At 41.5% G+C, this 20651-nt stretch overlaps 1 protein-coding gene across 6 annotated transcripts in view; it reads right to left on the minus strand.

The window, feature by feature from the left end:
* The window catches only part of URB1 (URB1 ribosome biogenesis factor), a 100298-nt gene that overhangs the window by 72792 nt on the left and 6855 nt on the right, over positions 1 to 20651 (minus strand). For all 6 annotated transcript variants that reach the window (XM_077118833.1, XM_077118834.1, XM_077118837.1 and 3 more), the window contains exons 5-8: positions 7753 to 7849; positions 6005 to 6090; positions 3707 to 3832; positions 2596 to 2720 (exon numbers count right to left, since the gene is read on the minus strand). In XM_077118833.1, the coding sequence (XP_076974948.1) occupies positions 2596 to 2720; positions 3707 to 3832; positions 6005 to 6090; positions 7753 to 7849 (434 nt within the window). The remainder of the gene's footprint in view (positions 1 to 2595; positions 2721 to 3706; positions 3833 to 6004; positions 6091 to 7752; positions 7850 to 20651) is intronic.

Raw genomic sequence — 20651 nt, forward strand, 5'->3', positions numbered from 1 at the left:
AAGTACTTGGAATCTCAGGTAGGACATGAGATTTTGTTGGTTTCTCCAGAGTGATGCCCCGACGAATCCCAGAGTGATTTGATCAGTGAGTGGAAAAGTATTTGCAAGCCCCCTTCGGGGAATGGTGAGAGTGGGGAGAAATTCAACTCCCCCAAGTTGAATTTTTGATATTCTCACAAGCAGTGTGGACAACCAAAGCTATAGGCTGAGTCCCCAGGCTTGGGGTTTGTTCATATGAAACTTAATCCCACAAAGGATAGGTCAAGTCTACTTAAAATTTAGGCCTAAGAGTCACCCCCAAGAGAACCTCTTTTGTTGCTCAGATGTGGCCTCTCTCTCCAGCCAACATGACGAGCAGTCTCACCACCCTCTCCCTCTCTGCGTGGGACATGACTCCCAGGGGTGTGGACCTTCCTGGCAACGTGGGACAGAGATCCTGGAATGAGCTGAGACTCAGCATCAAGGGACTGAGAAAAACCCTAGAATGAGCTGAGAATTAACATCAAGGGATTGAGAGAACCTTCTCGACCAAAGGGGGAAGAGTGAAATGAGACTTAGTGTCAATGGCTGAGAGATTCCAAACAGAGTTGAGAGGTTATCCTGGAGGTTATTCTTATGCATTAAGTAGATATCACCTTGTTGTTAAAGATGTAGCAGAGAGGCTGGAGGGAACTGCCTGAAAATGTGGAGCTGTGTTCCAGTAGCCATGTTTCTTGATGATGATTGAACAATGATATAGCTTTCACAATGAGACTCTGTGAATACGAAAACCTTACGTCTGATGCTCCTTTTAGGTACTATATCAACAGAAGAGTAGAACATATGGAATAAAAATAAATAATAGGGGGAACAAGTGTTAAAATAAATTCAGTTTGAAATGCTAGTGGTAAATGAAAGCGAGGGGTAAGGGGTATGGTATGTATAGTCTTTTTCTTCTCTGTTATCATTTTATTTCTTTTTCTGTTGTCTTTTTATTTCTTTTTCTAAATCGATGTAAATGTACTAAGAAACGAAGAACATGCAACTATGTGATGATATTAAGAATTACTGATTGTATATGTAGAATGGAATGATATCTAAATGCTTTGTTTCTTAATTTTTTTAGTTAGTTAAAAAAAAAACATAGGCAAGTATATATATTTGTCCCTTTCTTAGATAAATTATGGTATATCATATAAACTTTTCTCCATTTTGCATTTTTCCATTAGTAGTACATCCTGAAAATATCTCCATAGCAGTATATTAAAATACTCCTTATTCCTTTTTCAGCCAATGAAAACTCCAGAGAATGGGTATCCTGTAGCAGTTCAAGAAATATAACATTGATATAAAGTCAACATTCAGTGTTCTCAATAATGCCCTTTTCAGAGGAAATATTCAACTTCCCCATTTGGAGAATTTCTGATATTCTTGCAAGCAGTGGGAACAACCAAATCAATAGGCTGAGCCCTCAATCTTGGGGTTTGCCCCTATGAAACTAATTCCTGCAAAGGATAGGCTACGGTTTCATAAAATTAGGCCAAAGAGTCAACCCCAGGGAACCTCTTTTATTGCTCAGATGTGGCCTCTCTTTCTAAGCCAATGCACTGCCCTCCCCCTCCATGTGAGACATGACTCCCAGGGTTGTAAATCACCCTGGCAACATGGGACATAAATCCCACGGTGAGCATCTGGCATCAGGGGATTGAGAAAGCCTTCTTCACCAAAAAGGGGAAGAAAGAAATGAGAGAAAATAAAATTTCAGAGGCTGAGAGATTTCAAACAGAGTTGAGAGGTTAGCCTGGAAGTTATTCTTATGCATATAGATATCCCTTTTTAGTTTATAGTGTATTGAAGTGGCTGGAGGGAAGTACCTGGAACTGTTGAGCTGTGTTCCAGTAGCCTTGATTCTTGAAGATGACTGTATAAAGATATAATGTTTACAATGTGACTGTGTGATTGTGAAAACCGTATGTCTGATGCTCCTTTTATCCAGTGTATGGACAGCTGAGTAAAAAATAGGATATAAATAAATAAATAAATAATAGAGGGGACAAAGGGTATAATAAATTGGGTAGATGGAAATACTAGTGGTCAATGAGAGGGAGGGGTGTGGTGTATGGTATATATGAGTCTTTTCTCTTTATGTTTATTTTTCTGGAGTGATGCAATTGTTCTAAAAAATTATCATGCTGATGAATATACAACTATGTGATGCAACTGTGAGCCACTGACTGTACATCATGTGGGGAATATATGTGTATGAAGGTTTCTCAATAAAAATATTTTTAAAATAAAAAAAAAAAGACATGATAGACTTATTCTCAGATTCAGGTGATACTAGTCTTTGTGCACAGATAGCGCCTTCCAGGTGAGATGACTCAGTTGCTTTGTGTCTAAATAAACTGCTACTCTATGACCCTTGTCATTGAGAACATGCAATGAACAGCTCTCTGAGCCCCAAATTTCTGACTCCTAAAATGAATGAGATAATGTCTATTCTAGTTCTATGCCATTATAATTCTATCATTTAACAGAATTTCCATATGGCAGTCACGTATGTAAGGGCTTCTCAGGAACACACAGTCCAGAGTTCACAGGTTTGTCATACTTTACCTGCCCAAGGTACCTAAAGATGCATCATAAAAGTTGATCCCATGCTTGAGCGAACAGCAAAGATCCATCAGGAAATTATGAACCAGCTCCCTCACCACAGTTTTCCCTGCTTCCTCAGCAGAGGCCTAGGAGGGTTTGAAAAAATAAAAAGAAAATCTCAGACTCAAACCTCAGCAATGACTAAAGGGTAAAAACTGGACAGTATAATTTCACATGCCTAATGGCAACTCAGAAAACATTTTAAATTAACATTTGACATCATTCCAGAAAAACAAAGAACCCCCAAAACAATGATCAAAATAAAACAATACCCTAAAGAGGAGGAAGCTTCAACGTGTATTTTTTTTTAAAGCTTAAGATGACTTAATTTCTCTTGCTCTTTTGAATAAAATTCCACACTCAGGAGGGTTTTATTAAGCCCCCGAGGTTTCTGGCAATGGGGCATACAAAAACATGTTCAAAACAAGAGAACATCAGCACGTCACAAAGATGAAAGGAAGTAAAATAACAGGCTCTTGAGAAGTAAATTAGGTAAATTATTATAAAGTTAACAGGAAATCTGAGCCTTTGCTTCTCTGGCTAAGTCGAAAATTAAAATGTACACTGGCCTTGGGTCAACCTGAGAGCAAAGGTTTCACTGAGCCCTTGAGAAACTGTTACAAATTAAAATATGAGGTCCCTGTACACTTAGTTTCTAAAGTAAAAGTAATAAACCTTGAAACTCCAAAAGCTGGATATGAAAGAAAGGAAAAAAGGAAAAGAAAATTCAAAATAAGAGGGGGTGGAGAGAACCTGGTCCTATCCTATAAATCCATCAGGGAAGCAGTGCATGGAAAAATCAAGACATCACTCAGCTGAAGGACTAACATTCTTTTGCATACAATAAAACATATCAAGAGACCCCAGAGGAAACATTAGGAAAAAATCTTATTGTAAATACTAAAATTTTTAAATCTATCACATCAAGTGGGGAATAAAACCATAAGCCAAAAGAAACAAAGCAAATGGGGAAATTCTGAAGGCAGAGCCAGTGTAACAGTGTTCAGATTTTTTATTCTCCAAACATGAGGACCACACAAAGAGGTCATCTGAAACCCCAAAGTTACCGTACCTTGACATTTTCCGTGCTTACATCTGTAATCCCATTCCAGCAGTATAGAGATGCTATGTGGTTCAATAATTGCCCAGTAAAAAAACGCACCTTCTGGGTTTTTGTGATGTTTTTATTGTGAACTACCTAAAAACAATAAAAGAAATGTAGTCCATGGGTTTCAGTTATTTTTTTTAATAATGGTTAATATTTTTCCTCATTATAAAAGCACTACTTTTATAATGCCTACATAGGACAGAAAATTTGGTAGCAAAAGGGGGGGGGGCATAAAGAGAAAAACAAATCTCACTAATATTCCCACCATCCTAGTATATTCATGGTTACCATTCTGGAATATTTCCTTTCAGTCTCTCTCTCATAATAAGCAATGCTGTTGTTGACACCTGAAATTTTATGATTTTGTGCCTACTTTCACTTATGTATCCCACACTCCTAAAAAAATTCCTTTACAACGTCATTTCAGAGGGCTTAATATTCTTCTCTCCTACAAGTGAACTATAACCTATTAACCACTCCTGGTTATCAGTTAGGTTGCTCCAAATGTTGACTATTACCTCCAAAGCAGTGATTAGTAATCTTATACTCAAGTCTTTACTGCTTGTCTGCCATGGACTTGGCATAGATTCTTAGAACTGGAATTGTGCCACAAGCTCTCAACTTCACTCAAACTATCCTACTGCAAATCTCTGGGCATGTGGTCTGGGAGTTTTTATTTCTCATATGTCCTCACCTCTCCATTCCACAATTAGTAACCACCATTAAGTGAGGGTCTGTGTACATTTTTAAGACCTCTGACCCTGACTGCAAGAACTGCTATCTTCCAGAGGGGCTGTAACACCTCCTTCAGCAAAGCATCTTTGCCAATAGTGACTATCATTGTTTAAAAGAGCAATGCTAATTTGGTAGGTGAAAACACATGAATCTCATTGGTATTACTTTAAATCACGGATTCCCAGCCTCGGCACTACTGACTGCTGGGGGTGACTGTCCAGAGCACTACAGGAAGCCTCTACCAAACAGATGATAGTGGCCCCTGCTCAGGATGACAACCCAAGTCTCCAGACATTGCCCATGTCCCCTGGAGGACAAAATCGATGATAGTGGCCCCTGCTCAGGATGACAACCCAAGTCTCCAGGCATTGCCCATGTCCCCTGGAGGGCAAAATCGCCTCCGGCTGAGCGATTTAAATACTAGTTAACTACTACCACAGTTAAACATGTTAATGCTCTTTAGCCATTTCCATGTGCACTACCAGATTGCAGCCTTTTGACACCTTTAATACCGGGTCCTAAGTGATCTGTCCTAGGTGCTTTTGTATTAAAGACAGTGATTCTCCTTTCAGCAAGCTTTCAAATTCCTTTATGATGCTAGTAAAAGGCAGAATATACATGACACAAAATAACATTTTGCTAAACATATAAGTGAAGTATTTGTAATTAACATCTCACAATTCTTAGACAAGCTTACTGTGAAAAGCTGGTCAAATGTTTTTCCCCCTGCTGTGATAAAACATCAGGCTGACCTAAACATAAGCGACTGCTTTAGCTCTTTGTGGTAGTTTGAAGCTATGTACCAGAAAAGGCCGTGTTCTTTTAATCCATTCCTGTGGGTGCAGGCCCACTGTGGGCAGGACGTTTTGATTGGGTTATTTTAATTAAGATGTGACCCATCTCACTCAAGGTGGGTCTTAACCCTCTTATTGGAGTCCTTTAGAAAAGGATACACACATGCAAAATCTAAGAGATGTCCTGAAAGAAACTCACAGAAAAGGCCCCAAAGCTGAGAAACAAGGACACAACCACAGCATCTGAGAGAGGAAGCCAGTGAAGCCAGAAGCTGAAGCAATGAAACCCAGGGGAGAAAGATGAGCAGACGTGGTCATGTGCCTTGCTATCTGACAGAGGAACCCAACCTTACTGATAACTGGTCTTCAGAGACAGTATCATACTGTTGATGCTTTAATTGGGACATTTGGACAGACTTAGAATTGTCAATTTGTAAGCTAATAAATCCCCAATGTAAAAGCCAGTCCATTTCTGGTACACTGCCTTCTGTTAGCTTTAGCAAACTAAAACACTCTCCTTGAACGTTCTGGCCCTAGGATTTGCTCATCACCACAGACTTAGTTTCTGCTCAAGAAAGTTTCTATTTAATTGGAAGATCCTGCAAACCAACATGATGAATGGAGTGGAATAGATAATTAAGCTATTATAGTTCTGAAGTCCTGTGAAATACTGGAGATTATTTCTTCACTCATAAGGAGAAAATATAGAAAATGCTAGTTACCAAACACTTACCTTTGTTTTCAGTGTGGATAACAAAAGATTGATGGTAGAAATTCTATCTTCCTTTATGCCTGAGCTAAAAATGCAAGGAATAAATTCTGAAAGCAAAAGTTTCAAAGTGTTAAAAGTTAAAAAAAAGTATTTTAACAAAAGGATTTTTTAAAATGAGAACAGTTTAAAGAACTTTACTGCTTAAATGGTACAGAAACCAACAGTAGCATTTACTTTTTTTCCTAAAGTTTTGCTATTTTTCATTACAGAGGCCACAATAAGAATGACTACTTCTTTCATAACAGGCAGTCAATAGTATCCAAAGTAGATATAATGACAGAACTTTTTAAGAACTTTAGTAATTCCTTTAGGTCCATTTTATTTTCCTTTTCTTATATTAAGCTAAATTAATTAAATACTGATTGTGTGGAAGGGAATGCATGGTATGATTCAGGTTTCTCTAATATACTTGCTCAGAGATATGTTAAAAATGATGTGCATGAAATGTTGATTGGTGGTGGAATTAGCTGTTTGTTTTTGAGTTCTCTGTACCGTTTGGTACCTAAGTAAATAACATCCAGAATTTGCGGCTTTGTTACTATGTGCCGGCATTATAATTTTACTTGATCTGCACAGGTTCATGGGGCACACATAACTTTTATACAAACTGATTTTTCTAATAAAAGATTCTATTTAATTTTTTGTGAAATATTTTACAGTTTTATAACTGAGTTGAGCCCCAGTCATATATTAGAAACTGTGATGTCAATAATTATATTTCTACATGATTTCTAAGAACTGCATCCCCTCTTAGGACTAGCCCTCAATTTGCCTAACCAATCCCTTGCTGGTTTTTAGGAGGCATCCAATGTTCAGCTAATATGAAAAAATAGCCCTGAACCAAACCTTTATTCACATCCTTAAGTGTTTCCTTGGGATAAATAACTGCACGCAGCATTACAGGGCAACTTCTGAAAAATTTTGGTATATATGGCCAAACTGCCCTCTAAAAACACTACCTTTAAGTACCTTCCCACCCCTGCTAGCAGTATGGCAAGTACCCTGGCCGAGACAATGAAGGTGAACTCTGAAAATACTCCTGACTCTTCAAGGTGGCAGCAGGACATCCCACACAGGACCTGGCCACAAGCAGGGGGGCCACCTGTACAACACAGGGCTGATACCCAAATAGCAACCATTATTCAGTGACCCCAAGGGTTCTGGCCAGGATGTAGAATTGCTCAACTGCCACTAGGGCACAATTCTGGAGCCTCTCTTCCTGGAAAACCATCAAGTACTAAGCATGGGATAGCTGCTGGGCCATTCCTGATAATATACAAATGGCCCTAAGAAATTAAACTCTGCCAATCCTCATTCTAGAGAGGCAGCCACTAGGAGGTGGCCAAGCTGGGACTCTGTGAAGGCCTATTACTGATATTTTGGTCACATTGGGCTGAGTGCCAAAGTCATTCAGCTTTCTATTTTAAAACTCGATTATCAAGGAAAGATGGGCAGCCAAGGCTGAGAGTGTCAGTATGTTCTGGGGCCATAAAACCTCCTTTCTATGAATTTATCTTTTGTTAGGGCATCGCTCAGCAGTCCAGAATGCTGAACAGGAATCCCTCTGTTCATTTTGATCACAAGTTTCACCACACACAACTCCTTTATGCAATGCACATGGCAGCTGCAAATGGTTTTTAATTTAGAGAAATGGCTGGCATCAAAACAATCACGAATAGGCTTGCCTAAGGGACAAAGGGGATGCCTACCTTTCAACTCCAGCACTTGCCCTATGGTGCTGTCATCACCGGCAATTAAAAAAGAAATGGCGAACTGCACATAGGCTAGCCGAACATCGGGTACCCCCTGGAGGAAAAGGAGACCTGTGGTCATATGTACTTTCCCACCTCAAAAGGATACAGGAGTACAGCACCTGCAAGCACCTCCCTGCCTCAGGGCTACAAAGGCCTCCCTCCTGCTCTGGACCACTGGAGAGATGGAAGTCTGAAACCAAGGACCATCTCTTTATGGAAAACAAAGCTTTTGTATTCCCTCTTACACCTCTCCCAACCCAATCTTTCCTCCTACTTTCCTTCTCTTTCAAGCCCTACTCTAAATACAAAAGTATGGGGAAAAAATAGTTAAGTTCCTCCAACCCAAACTGTAATACATATATTTTTAATTTATGGACCATTGCTTTAAAGAGAAAAGATTCTCGGCCTATCTTGATACATCTAGTTTCACTTGCTGATGAAAATAATCTATTTTTTTTTTAACCCAGGGATAACAGAAAGACTGGTGCTAGTTCTGATGAGATCCAAGTGGTGGTGCCTGGTTTTTATTGGATATTGTAAATGGGTTTTCAGTGTACAATAGGAACCAAGCACAGACACTGTCCTATGACAAACCCAGCCTGTGGCAACCCCAGGACTGCAGCCCACCTGATCCCCAAGGGCCATCGGCCATCACCCAGGGCAGTGGGCATCCTCAGCGAGGAAGTAGGGGCCATGACCAGCAGCTGACACTTCTAGGTATGCCACTAGGGCCGTCTGATCAGAATTTCCTCTGAGTACCTTGACAGCAAGCCCGCATGTCAGTGTCCCAATGTATATCTAAGAAACCCAGGCACGTCATCATCAGGGCTCATGTCAGTGATACCAGAGTGAGTACACATGTTCAGAGCCCTGGCTATTCAACCAAAACTCTTCCCTTCTGTTACTCCAATGGTACCTTAATCACTGCCAAGGATCATGGAAATACCATGGGGAACTTGTCCTGAGCGATTGGGGGGGGATGAAGGATAGTCTCTACCTGGTGAGCACAACCACACTTGCTGGTAGGAACAGATGTGGCAGGAATAACAACAGTGATAATGGACATGATATCAATCTTTTATTTATTACTCATTTACTGAGCTCCTACTGGGTGCCAAGCACAACACCAAACACTTCATGCCCGTTACTTCACTAAAGTATGAGGCGGGAATGCCTACCATACACACCTTCTACAGATGGGGAAACTGAGAATTAAGTAACCCACTCAAGGTCACATAGCTATTAAGTACCGGTATTGGGATAATAAGAAATCATTTTGCAAACACAAAACACAGGGGCTTGTTCAACTGTAAAAAAGTTCTCCTTCCACAGGGCTCCCACAGCATTTTCATTTCACTTCTTTCCAAGAGGCAAGGCTCAAGCATGGCACCACTTAGGTCTCTATGAATTCTGCCTGTTCAGTTGGGTTTATGATTCTTCTGGAGAGAAGAGATGCCTGACCTCTGCTCTTTAACATCTGGCTCCAGGCCTTGCATGTCCGTTCTTTTTCTTGTGAATCTCTTGGTCACCACCACAAAGCATTTCAGAAAGACTTTGTAGACCAGTGCTGGTTTATTACAAATGTCTCAACAGCTTCAACTTAACCTCCCTGTTCTTGGGGGCCAGCCGGGAGTCTCTTCACAACCCAGAGGTTTGAGTATGATAATTGAAGTTCTAAGAATGCACTGCCTTTGCTTTGTGTCACCAGGACTCCAGGGCCTGCACTCACCAATTCAGTGTTTATAAAATTCCACATGTATCTGAGAGGCCATGATCACGGGCTGAGAGAGGTTGCAGAAACAACTGAGGCATCGTCCCCGTCCTTAAGAGGTCTAAAGTCGGACTTCCGGAGAAGATGTCGGCTTAGTAAGGCACCTCCTCCTCTGGAGGAGGTCTTAGTTCCTCCTCCAGAACAACTACTAAAGAACTAGAAACAGTACAGAACAGCTCCCGGAGCCACAACACAGACCAGAAACACAGCGTACCCCATTCTGGAACGGCTGGACTGGCTAAGAGACTCCGCTGCGGTGAGGTCCCCGAGAGGCGCGTGCTTCCCCAGGCCGTGGCGGCTGGTGGCCAGAGCCCCTTTCTCCCTCCTTCCCGGGCCGGCTGGGAGCTTTGGATCAGGTTCCCCAAGCCACAGTGGCCGGCGCCCCTCCCCACGCACGGCTTCCCGGGCCAGCTGGGAGCCTCGGAACGGCAGTCCCCAAAGCCGCGGTGGCCGGCGACCGGAGCCCCTTCCACACACGCGGCTTCCCGGGACGGCTGGGAACCTTGGATCGGCGGTTCCCCAAGCCGCAGCAACCCTCCCACACGTGGCTTACCGGGCCGGCTGGGAGATTTGGATCGGCGGTTCCCCAAGCTGCCACGGCCAGCGCCCCTTCCCCACGCGCGGCTTCCCGGGCCAGCTGGGAGCCTCGGAACAGCGGTCCCCCAAGCCACAGTGGCCGGCATCCGCAGCCTCTTCCCCACGCGCGGCTTCCTGGGCCGGCTGGGAGCCTTGGAACGGCAGCTCCCCAAGCCACGGTGGTTGGCAACCCTCCCCCACAGGCGACTTCCCGGAGGGAAAGGAAAGAGTCTCCAACAGTAGTAGAGACTGAGCCCAACCTAACACCAATAGGGGCATTAATGAACAACTTCTGACTACTAAAAATAGGCCCTCAGCTCAGGCGAAACTGATCAAGGCGGAAATTGCCGATTGGGCTAACTAAAAAAGGAAAGGGGGCAAAACAGGGCCTTCTGTGGCTGTTTCTACGGAGACTTCGTTGCCTCTGGGCTCAGCGCTGGGATTACATAGGTTACAACTGCCCCGAATGCAGAAACAGGCTGCTTTCAGGGCTCTCTACCACCTGAACCTTCCCCACGGGAGGGGTGAAACACAACTCAGTTGGATTCCCTCTGTCAAGGAACTCAGATCCCAGGACTGCACAATTTGAAGCCATTAAAACCAACCTACAACCTTTCCTCGGTCTCCACCACACACCCAGCTGCAAGAGTCTTCCAAAGTTAAAGGAGCCACAACATCTTTTGCTGGTGGGACCCGCAGACAGACAAGCACCACATACTGGGCAGGATAAGAAAAACAGAGCCCAGAGACTTCACAGGAAAGTCTTTCAACCTGCTGGGACCCACACTCAGGGAAATCTGATTAAATGCCCAGACGCCAGCAAAAAATAACAAATCACACCAGGAAAATTGAAGATGTGGCGCGGTCAAAGGAACAAACCAATAGCTCAAATGAGACACAGGAGCTGAGAAAACTAATTCTGAATATACAAACAAAAATGGAAAACCTCTTCAAAAACCAAATCAATAAATTGAGGGAGGACATGAAGAATGCATGGGATCAACAAAAAGAAGAAATGGAAAGTCTGAAAAAACAAATCACAGAACTTATGGGATTGAAAGACACAGTAGAAGAGATGAAAAAAACAATGGAAACCTACAATGGTAGATTTAAAGAGACAGAGGATAGAATTAGTGAACTGGAGGATGGAACATCTGAAATCTAAAAAGAAACAGAAACTATAGGGAAAAGAATGGAAAAATTTGAGCAGGGGATCAGGGAATTGAATGATAATATGAAGCGCACAAATATAGGTGTTGTGGGTGTCCCAGAAGGAGAAGAGAAGGGAAAAGGAGGAGAAAAACTAATGGCAGAAATTATCACTGAAAATTTCCCAACTTTTATGAAAGACCTAAAATTACAGATCCAAGAAGCGAAGCGCACCCCAAAGAGAATAGACCCAAATACGCGTTCTCCAAGACACTTACTAGTTAGAATGTCAGAGGTCAAAGAGAAAGAGAGGATCTTGAAAGCAGCAAGAGAAAAACAATCCATCACATACAAGGGAAACCCAATAAGACTTAGTGTAGATTTCTCAGCAGAAACCATGGAAGCTAGAAGACAGTGGGATGATATATTTAAGTTACTAAAAGAGAAAAACTGCCAACCAAGAATCCTATATCCAGCAAAATTGTCCTTCAAAAATGAGGGAGAAATTAAAACATTCTCAGACAAAAAGTCACTGAGAGAATTTCTGACCAAGAGACCAGCTCTGCAAGAAATACTAAAGGGAGCACTAGAGTCAGATACGAAAGGACAGAAGAGAGAGGTATGGAGAAGAGTGTAGAAAGAAGGAAAGTCAGATATGATATATATAATACAAAAGGCAAAATGGTAGAGGAAAGTATTATCCAAACAGTAATAACACTAAATGTTAATGGACTGAATTCCCCAATCAAAAGACATAGACTGGGAGAATGGATTAAAAAATAGGATACTTCTATATGCTGTCTACAGGAAACACATCTTAGACCCAAAGATAAACATAGGTTGAAAGTGAAAGGTTGGGAAAAGATATTTCATGCACATAACAACCAGAAAAGAGCAGGAGTAGCTATACTAATATCCAACAAATTAGATTTCAAGTGTAAAACAGTTAAAAGAGACAAAGGAGGATACTATCTACTAATAAAAGGAACAATTAAACAAGAAGACATAACAATCATAAATATTTACGCACCGAATCAGAATGCCCCAAAATACGTGAGGAACACACTGCAATCACTAAAAAGGGAAATAGACACATCTATCATAATTGTTGGAGACTTCAATTTGCCACTCTCATCAATGGACAGAACATCTAGACAGAGGATCAATAAAGAAACAGAGAACTTGAATATTACAATAAATGAGCTAGACTTAACAGACATTTATAGGACATTACACCCCACAACAGCAGGATACACGTTTTTCTCAAGTGCTCATGGATAATTCTCAAATATAGACCATATGCTGGGTCACAAAGCAAGTCTCAACAAATTTTAAAAGATTGAAATCATACACAACACCTTCTCGGATCATAAAGGAATGAAGTTGGAAATCAATAACAGGCAGAGTGCCAGAAAATTGACAAATACGTGGAGGCTCAACAACACACTCTTAAACAAAACGAGTGGGTTAAGGAAGAAATTACAAGAGAAATTAGTAAATATCTTGAGGCGAATGAAAATGAAAACACAACATATCAAAACCTATGGGACGCAGCAAAGGCAGTGCTGAGGGAAATTTATTGCCCTAAATGCCTATATCAGAAAAGAAGAAAAGGCAAAAATGCAGGAATTAACTGTCCACTTGGAAGACCTGGAGAAAGAACAGCAAACTAATCCCAAAGCAAGCAAAAGGAAAGAAATAACAAAGATTAGAACAGAAATAAATGAAATTGAGAACATGAAAACAATAGAGAAAATAAATAAGACCACAAGTTGGTTCTATGAGAAAATCAATAAGATTGATGGGCCCTTAGCAAGACTGACAAAAAAGAAGGAGAGGACGCAAATAAATAAGATCAGAAATGGAAGAGGAGACATAACCACTGACCTCACAGAAATAAAGGAGGTAATAACAGGATACTATGAACAACTTTATGCCAATAAATACAACAATGTAGATGAAATGGACAACTTCCTAGAAAGGTATGAACAACCAACTTTGACTCAAGATGAAATAGATGACCTCAACAAATCAATCACAAGTAAAGAAATTTAATCAATCACTCAAAAGCTTCCCAAAAAGAAAAGTCCAGGACCAGACAGCTTCACATGCGAATTCTATCAAACATTCCAGAAAGAATTAGTACCAACTCTGCTCAAACTCTTCAAAAAAATTGAAGTGGAGGGAAAGCTACCTAATTCATTCTATGAAGCCAACGTCACCCTCATACCAAAACCAGGCAAAGATATTACAAAAAAGAAAACTACAGGTCAATCTCTCTAATGAATATAGATGCAAAAATCCTCAACAAAATTCTAGCAAATCGAATCCAGCAACACATTAAAAGAATTATACATCATGACCAAGTAGGATTCATCCCAGGTATGCAAGGATGGTGTGGTAGTTAGATTCAGTTGTCAACTTGGCCAGGTGAAAGCACCTAGTTCTGTTGCTGTGGACATGAGCCAATGGTAGGTGAATCTTATCTGTTGCTAATGACATCCGCAGTCGGCTAGGAGGCGTGTCTGCTGCAATGAGTGATGTTTAACTTAATTGGCTTGTGCTTAAATGAGAGAACGCAATGTAGCACAGTCTAGCAGCTTGGCATTCCTCATCTCAGCACTTGCAGCTCAGCCCGGGCCCTTGGAGATGGAGAAAGAAATCACCCCGGGGAAAGTTGTTGGAACCCAGGGGCCTGGAGAGAAGACCAGCAGAGACCATCCTGTGCCTTCCACGTAAGAAAAGAGCCTCAGTGGAAAGTTAGCTGCCTTTCCTCTGAAGAACCAACAAAATAAATCCCCTTTTATTAAAAGCCAATCCATCTCTGGTGTGTTGCATTCCGGCAGCTAGCAAACTAGAACAGAGTTGGTACCGGAGAGTGGGGTGCTGCTGCGGTTTGCAAATGCCAGATCTGTTGGAACTGTGTTTTGGATGGCTAAGGGGAAGACTTTGGAGGAACTGTGAAGAGATTGACGGAGAAGTCCTGGAGGGCTTGAAGAGACTGTTGGTGTAAATGAAACCACCGCCAATCTTGACAAAGGAGGACACAAAAGGGAGAGATTGGAGTTTGCAGAGTGAGAACCATGGAAGTTCGGGTCTGAAGCCAAGAAACCTCGGCCAGGAGAGTGGACCCACCTGTATGTGTGGAGAGGGTGAGTTTACCCTGAAGGGCGAGGATGAGTCTCCCCTCTCATTGCAGTGGAATAGTTGTGCAGCCTCGGGCCTTGGAAAAGGCGTAGCACGCTCCTTGGGGGACTGGGAGAGCCTGGCTGCCACCATGTGGAGGGGTTGAGCGTGCGCCCCAGAAATGGCAGAGAGCCCAGGGGTGGCCCTGATGCCTGGAGAGAGTGGAGCCCAGAGGTGGTCTCCTCGATGTTCCCCGAGGTTGATTTGGAAAGAGGCCGGCCACTGCATAGGCCTTTGGAAGGGGTGGGACTGCCGCTTTCTACAGCCGAAGGATAAATGACTTTCAGACTTGGAAATCCAATGGTGTTTGCCTGCAGATCTTCCTTCCAATTTCTCCCTATGGAAATGAAAATCTGTATCCTTTGACTATCCTCCTTTGCATATTGGCACCGGACTTATTTTGAGATTCACAGGTCCACAGCCAGAAGAGAATATTTTGCACCTGTTTAAGGTGATGTGAGTAGCTGCCAAGTTGACAAGGGGTGGACATGTGGTAGTTAGATTCAGTTGTCAACTTGGCCAGGTGAAAGCACCTAGTTCTGTTGCTGTGGACATGAGCCAATGGTAGGTGAATCTCATCTGTTGCTAATGACATCCGCAGTCGGCTAGGAGGCGTGTCTGCTGCAATGAGTGACGTTTAACTTAATTGGCCTTGTGCTTAAATGAGAGAACGCAATGTAGCACAGTCTAGCAGCTCAGCATTCCTCATCACAGCACTTGCAGCTCAGCCCAGGCCTTTGGAGAAGTCACCCCGGGGAAAGTTGTTGGAACCCAGGGGCCTGGAGAGAAGACCAGCAGAGACCATCCTGTGCCTTCCATGTAAGAAAAGAGCCTCAGTGGAAAGTTAGCTGCCTTTCCTCTGAAGAACCAACAAAATAAATCCCCTTTTATTAAAAGCCAATCCATCTCTGGTGTGTTGCATCCCGGCAGCTAGCAAACTAGAACAGATGGTTCAACATAAGAAAATCAATTAATGTAATACACCATATCAACAAATCAAAGCAGAAAAATCACATGATCATCTCAATTGATGCAGAGAAGGCATTTGACAAGATTCAACATGCTTTTCTGTTGAAAACACTTCAAAGGATAGGAATACAAGGGAACTTCCTTAAAATGATACAGGGAATATATGAAAAACCCACAGCTATTATCATCCTCAATGGGGAAAAATTGAAAACTTTCCCCCTAAGATCAGGAAGAAGACAAGGATGTCCACTATCACCACTATTATTCAACATTGTGTTGGAGGTTCTAGCCAGAGCAATTAGACAAGAAAAAGAAATACAAGGCATCAAAATTGGAAAGGAAGAAGTAAAACTATCACTGTTTGCAGACAATATGATACTATATGTCGAAAACCCGGAAAAATCCACAACAAAACTACTAGAGCTAATAAAGGAGTACAGCAAAGTAGCAGGTTACAAGATCAACATTCAACAATTCTGTAGCATTTCTATACACTAATAATGAACAAGCTGAGGGGGAAATCAAGAAACGAATCCCATTTACAATTGCAACTAAAAGAATAAAATACCTAGGAATAAATTTAACTAAAGAGACAAAAAACCTATATAAAGAAAACTACAAAAAACTGCTAAAAGAAATCACAGAAGACCTAAATAGATGGAAGGGCATACCGTGTTCATGGATTGGAAGACTAAATATAGTTAAGATGGCAATCCTACCTAAATTGATCTACAGATTCAATGCAATACCAATCAAAATCCCAACAACTTTTTTTTTCAGAAATAGAAAAACCAATAGGCAAATTTATCTGGAAGGGCAGGGTGCCCCAAATTGCAAAAAACATCTTGAGGAAAAAAAACGAAGCTGGAGGTCTCGCGCTGCCGGACTTAAAGGCATATTATGAAGCCACAGTGGTCAAAACAGCATGGTATTAGCATAAAGATAGATATATCGACCAATGGAATCGAATAGAGTGCTCAGATATAGACCCTCTCATCTATGGACATTTGATATTTGATAAGGCAGTCAAGCCAATTCACTTGGGACAGAACAGTCTCTTCAGTAAATGGTGCCTAGAGAACTGGATATCCATATGCAAAAGAATGAAAGAGGACCCGTATCTCACACCCTATACAAAAGTTAACTCAAAATGGATCAAAGATCTAAACATTAGGCCTAAGACCATAAAACAGTTAGAGGAAAATGTAGGGAGATATCTTATGAAACTTACAATTGGAGGCAGTTTTATGGACCTTAAACCTAAAGCAAGAGCACTGAAGAAAGAAAGAAATAAATGGGAGCTCCTCAAAATTAAACACTTTTGTGCATCAAAGAACTTCATGAAGAAAGTAGAAAGACAGTCTACACAATGGGAGACAGTATTTGGAAACGACATATTGGATAACGGTCTAGTATCCAGAATTTATAAAGAGATTGTTCAACTCAACAACAAAAAGACAGCCAACCCAATTACAAAATGGGAAAAAGACTTGAACAGACACCTCTCAGAAGAAGAAATACAAATGGCCAAAAGGCACATGAAGAGATGCTCAATGTCCCTGGCCATTAGAGAAATGCAAATCAAAACCACAATGAGATATCATCTCACACCCACCAGAATGGCCATTATCAACAAAACAGAAAATGACAAGTGCTGGAGAGGATGCGGAGAAAGAGGCACACTTATCCACTGTTGGTGGGAATGTCAAATGGTGCAACCACTGTGGAAGGCAGTTTGGCGGTTCCTCAAAAAGCTGAATATAGAATTGCCATACGACCCAGCAATACCATTGCTGGGTATCTACTCAAAGGACTTAAGGGCAAAGACACAAACGGACATTTGCACACCAATGTTTATAGCAGCGTTATTTACAATTGCAAAGAGATGGAAACAGCCAAAATGTCCATCAACAGAAGAGTGGCTAAACAAACTGTGGTATATACATATGATGGAATATTATGCAGCTTTAAGACAGAATAAACTTATGAAGCATGTAACAACATGGATGGACCTAGAGAACATTATGCTGAGTGAGTCTAGCCAAAAACTAAAGGACAAATACTGTATGGTCCCACTGATGTGAACCGACATTAGAGAATAAACTTGGAATATGTCATTGGTAACAGAGACCAGCAGGAGTTAGAAACAGGGTAAGATAATGGGTAACTGGAGCTGAAGGGATACAGACTGTGCAACAGGACTAGATACAAAAACTCAAAAACGGACAGCACAATACTACCTAATTGTAATGTAATTATTTTAAAACACTGAATGAAGCTGTATCTGTGCTATAGTTTTTTTGTTTGTTTGTTTGTTTTATATATATTTTTTGTATTTTTTTTAATTTTTTCTCTATATTATCATTTTATTTCTTTTTCTGTTGTCTTGCTATTTCTTTTTCTAAATCGATGCAAATGTACTAAGAAATGATGATCATACATCTATGTGATGATATTAAGAATTACTGATTGCATATGTAGAATGGAATGATTTCTAAATGTTGTGTTAGTTAATTTTTTTTTAATTAATAAAAAAAAAAAATAAAGAGGTCTAAAGTAACCATAGTTCCCAAGCTATCCAGATGCCTCATTGTTCAAATAGACACATCATCACCTAACTGAAGAACAGCCATTTCTTATTCTAGTCTACATGAGTCACATGTTTCTAAATAATGCTGGTGAAGTGCTAAAACTTTGCCTGGCAAAAGTAAATGGTATCATACGTTTCCATGCTTGTCGAAAGGTTCCATGAGGATTTTTTGGTTCCCTGAAATAGGAGGACTGGAAATCAACACCCTGCAAAGCTGGCCCTAGTTATCTTACATGCCATATCTCTATGTTCCCACAGGACACAGTAAAGTGAGACAAGATCCAGCCTAGAGTCCCTCCAGCAGTGACATTCTAAATGGAAAGGAATTTCATTATGACTTCCCGGTACCCATTCTGTACTTTCCAGACAACTTCAAACTTCTAGATTCCTGATATCATAGAAGAACTAGATGAGATCCCCAAGATATGGCAGCCACTACAGGCAATGTTGCTGCCATGACTTCTGCCCATCTATCTAACCACAACCCCTGTGCCACCTGGGCCTCCACCCCACCTCCAGCACACACCACCCCACTGAAAGACAGCCCTGAGGGCCAAGCCAAAAGTGGACCTCTCTATGCGGCAGCTCCTCATTCCTACTCTGTAGCTCACAGGGTTATTATCCCAGGAAGAAAATGTCCTGATCTCTTTTATGGCTTGTTCTGAAAACACTGTCTAAAATAGAACAAAACAAATTTGTTAAAACTTCTCTCTGGCAGAGGATTTTAACAATGCTTTGTTTGGCTGGATGAATATGCCCATATTCTCTCTCTTCATGGGTCCTTACTAATTCCCTCCCAGATGTTAAAACACACTCAAAAAAACAAAATGAATGAACAAAAACTACCAATATCTTCAACAACTAAATGGCATGGAAAAAAGGTCAGGGAGGCTGAGCAGCAAAAAATGTAAAGATTCTAAGAGACTAAAGAAATTTACAAACTAAACACAATGTGGGGACCCTATTCAGACCCTGACTTGAACCACACAGGGGTAAAGACATTTTGAGGCAGTCAGGAAAAGCCCAGAACCAACTGAGTATTTGGTGACATTGAGATAATATTAATGTTGTTAGCTAAGAAAATGGAACTGCAATTTTGTTCTTGCAGCTGGCTATTATAGCAGATCCCAAACATGAATCATATTTCACTATAAAAATCTCTGTATATCTATAATAGAAAGGGCCTTTTAAGTAGGTATTTTTAAATGTTCCAGATATTTTCCATATAAAAAAAAAAACTGTCTAGAAGCCATTTTCTATAACACTGATAGGATGCTTGATATAAAAGATTGCACAAAAGAAAGTAATAATATTCCTGTCTTGACACTAACTCCTATTTCACAGATCAGAGAGAGGAGAAATAATTTTGCCTTGAGACTCTGAGATGAAGCAGCTTTTTGCACAGGCTGACAGCAGGGGCTCAGAAAGGGAAATGAGGAAAGGAAACCCTGTGGAGCTTTCCCATATTATCTGCTGTTGGTGGGTGGTCTGGGTAGTTAAGTATACTTTTGCTTCAATGGCTAGGAGGGTTGAGATTGAGAGAGATGGGCTGGCGGGGTAAGGGAAACTGATGGATAAGGATGGCCAGGCTTTCAGTAACGCCAGAGAACCAGAATATTTGTTCTAATGAGCAAACAGCACACAAATCCTTTTTATTACAAATGGATTTAAATGTCAGGAGCCATTACTCCTCGAATGGAATTGGTTGACGTGTTAATACACAGTTTCTGTGAGATGCTATGACCTGGAAATACTTCTCCTAAGAGAACACCTCATTTGTAATTTCAGTAAAACTCCCGATACAGGGCCAACCTCAGAGATAAGTTTACGGGAGCTATTACTGACACCTTACTCTACTACTTGGCAGTGTGGAGAGACTGGCAATTCCCAAGAATATCTGGAGAACAGAGTAACATATGGATACCAAAGCAAATTACTATGCAGTTTTCTACCTCAGGAGGTAGGTGCTGATACCTGATGGTCTGGTCTTCATGCTCAGAAGAGGGGCTGTGAGAGCTGCTCTGGCAATTGGAGAGAGGCACTTCGATATGAGTTGGGAGGATGCCCTCTCTCAAGCTCATGAACCCTCAAACTTGTGCTTTCTCCTCAGGAACCTTTCTAAACCCAAATGAAATTTCTAGAACTAACAAGGAATTTTTTTATAAATAACAGCTCTCTTGAAAGCTAATCACTCACACTTCGATCTTTCTTTGGCACAACCCATCCCCCACCCACAGCCAGAGCAATAAATGGGAGGTACAGGTGCCACATTAAAGAATCACTGATGCCTTCTTTGCTAATGTCATGGGCTTTGACTTCCAAAGGCTTTCACCAAAGTGGACAGGATACTAACAGGAGGGATGGGACACTCTTCAAGGGTCCCATGAGTCACATGGAGATTATCTGTTTATTCGGTAGAGAAGTGTGCTTACGAGCTAAGTTGTCCTTGCAGGCCGGACAGGGAACAACGTTGAGCCCAACAGGAGCAGCTGGAAGTTGTACCCATGGTTTAGGCTCTGCCACGGTTGGGCCCCCATGCCCCCCCTCCATGGCCACCAGGAGAGAGGGCAGCCTCCCAGAGCCACCCAGCAGCAACCAGAGCACACCCTTCTC

This window comes from Tamandua tetradactyla, chromosome 10 (genome assembly GCF_023851605.1).
Source record: "Tamandua tetradactyla isolate mTamTet1 chromosome 10, mTamTet1.pri, whole genome shotgun sequence".
NCBI lineage: Eukaryota > Metazoa > Chordata > Mammalia > Pilosa > Myrmecophagidae > Tamandua > Tamandua tetradactyla.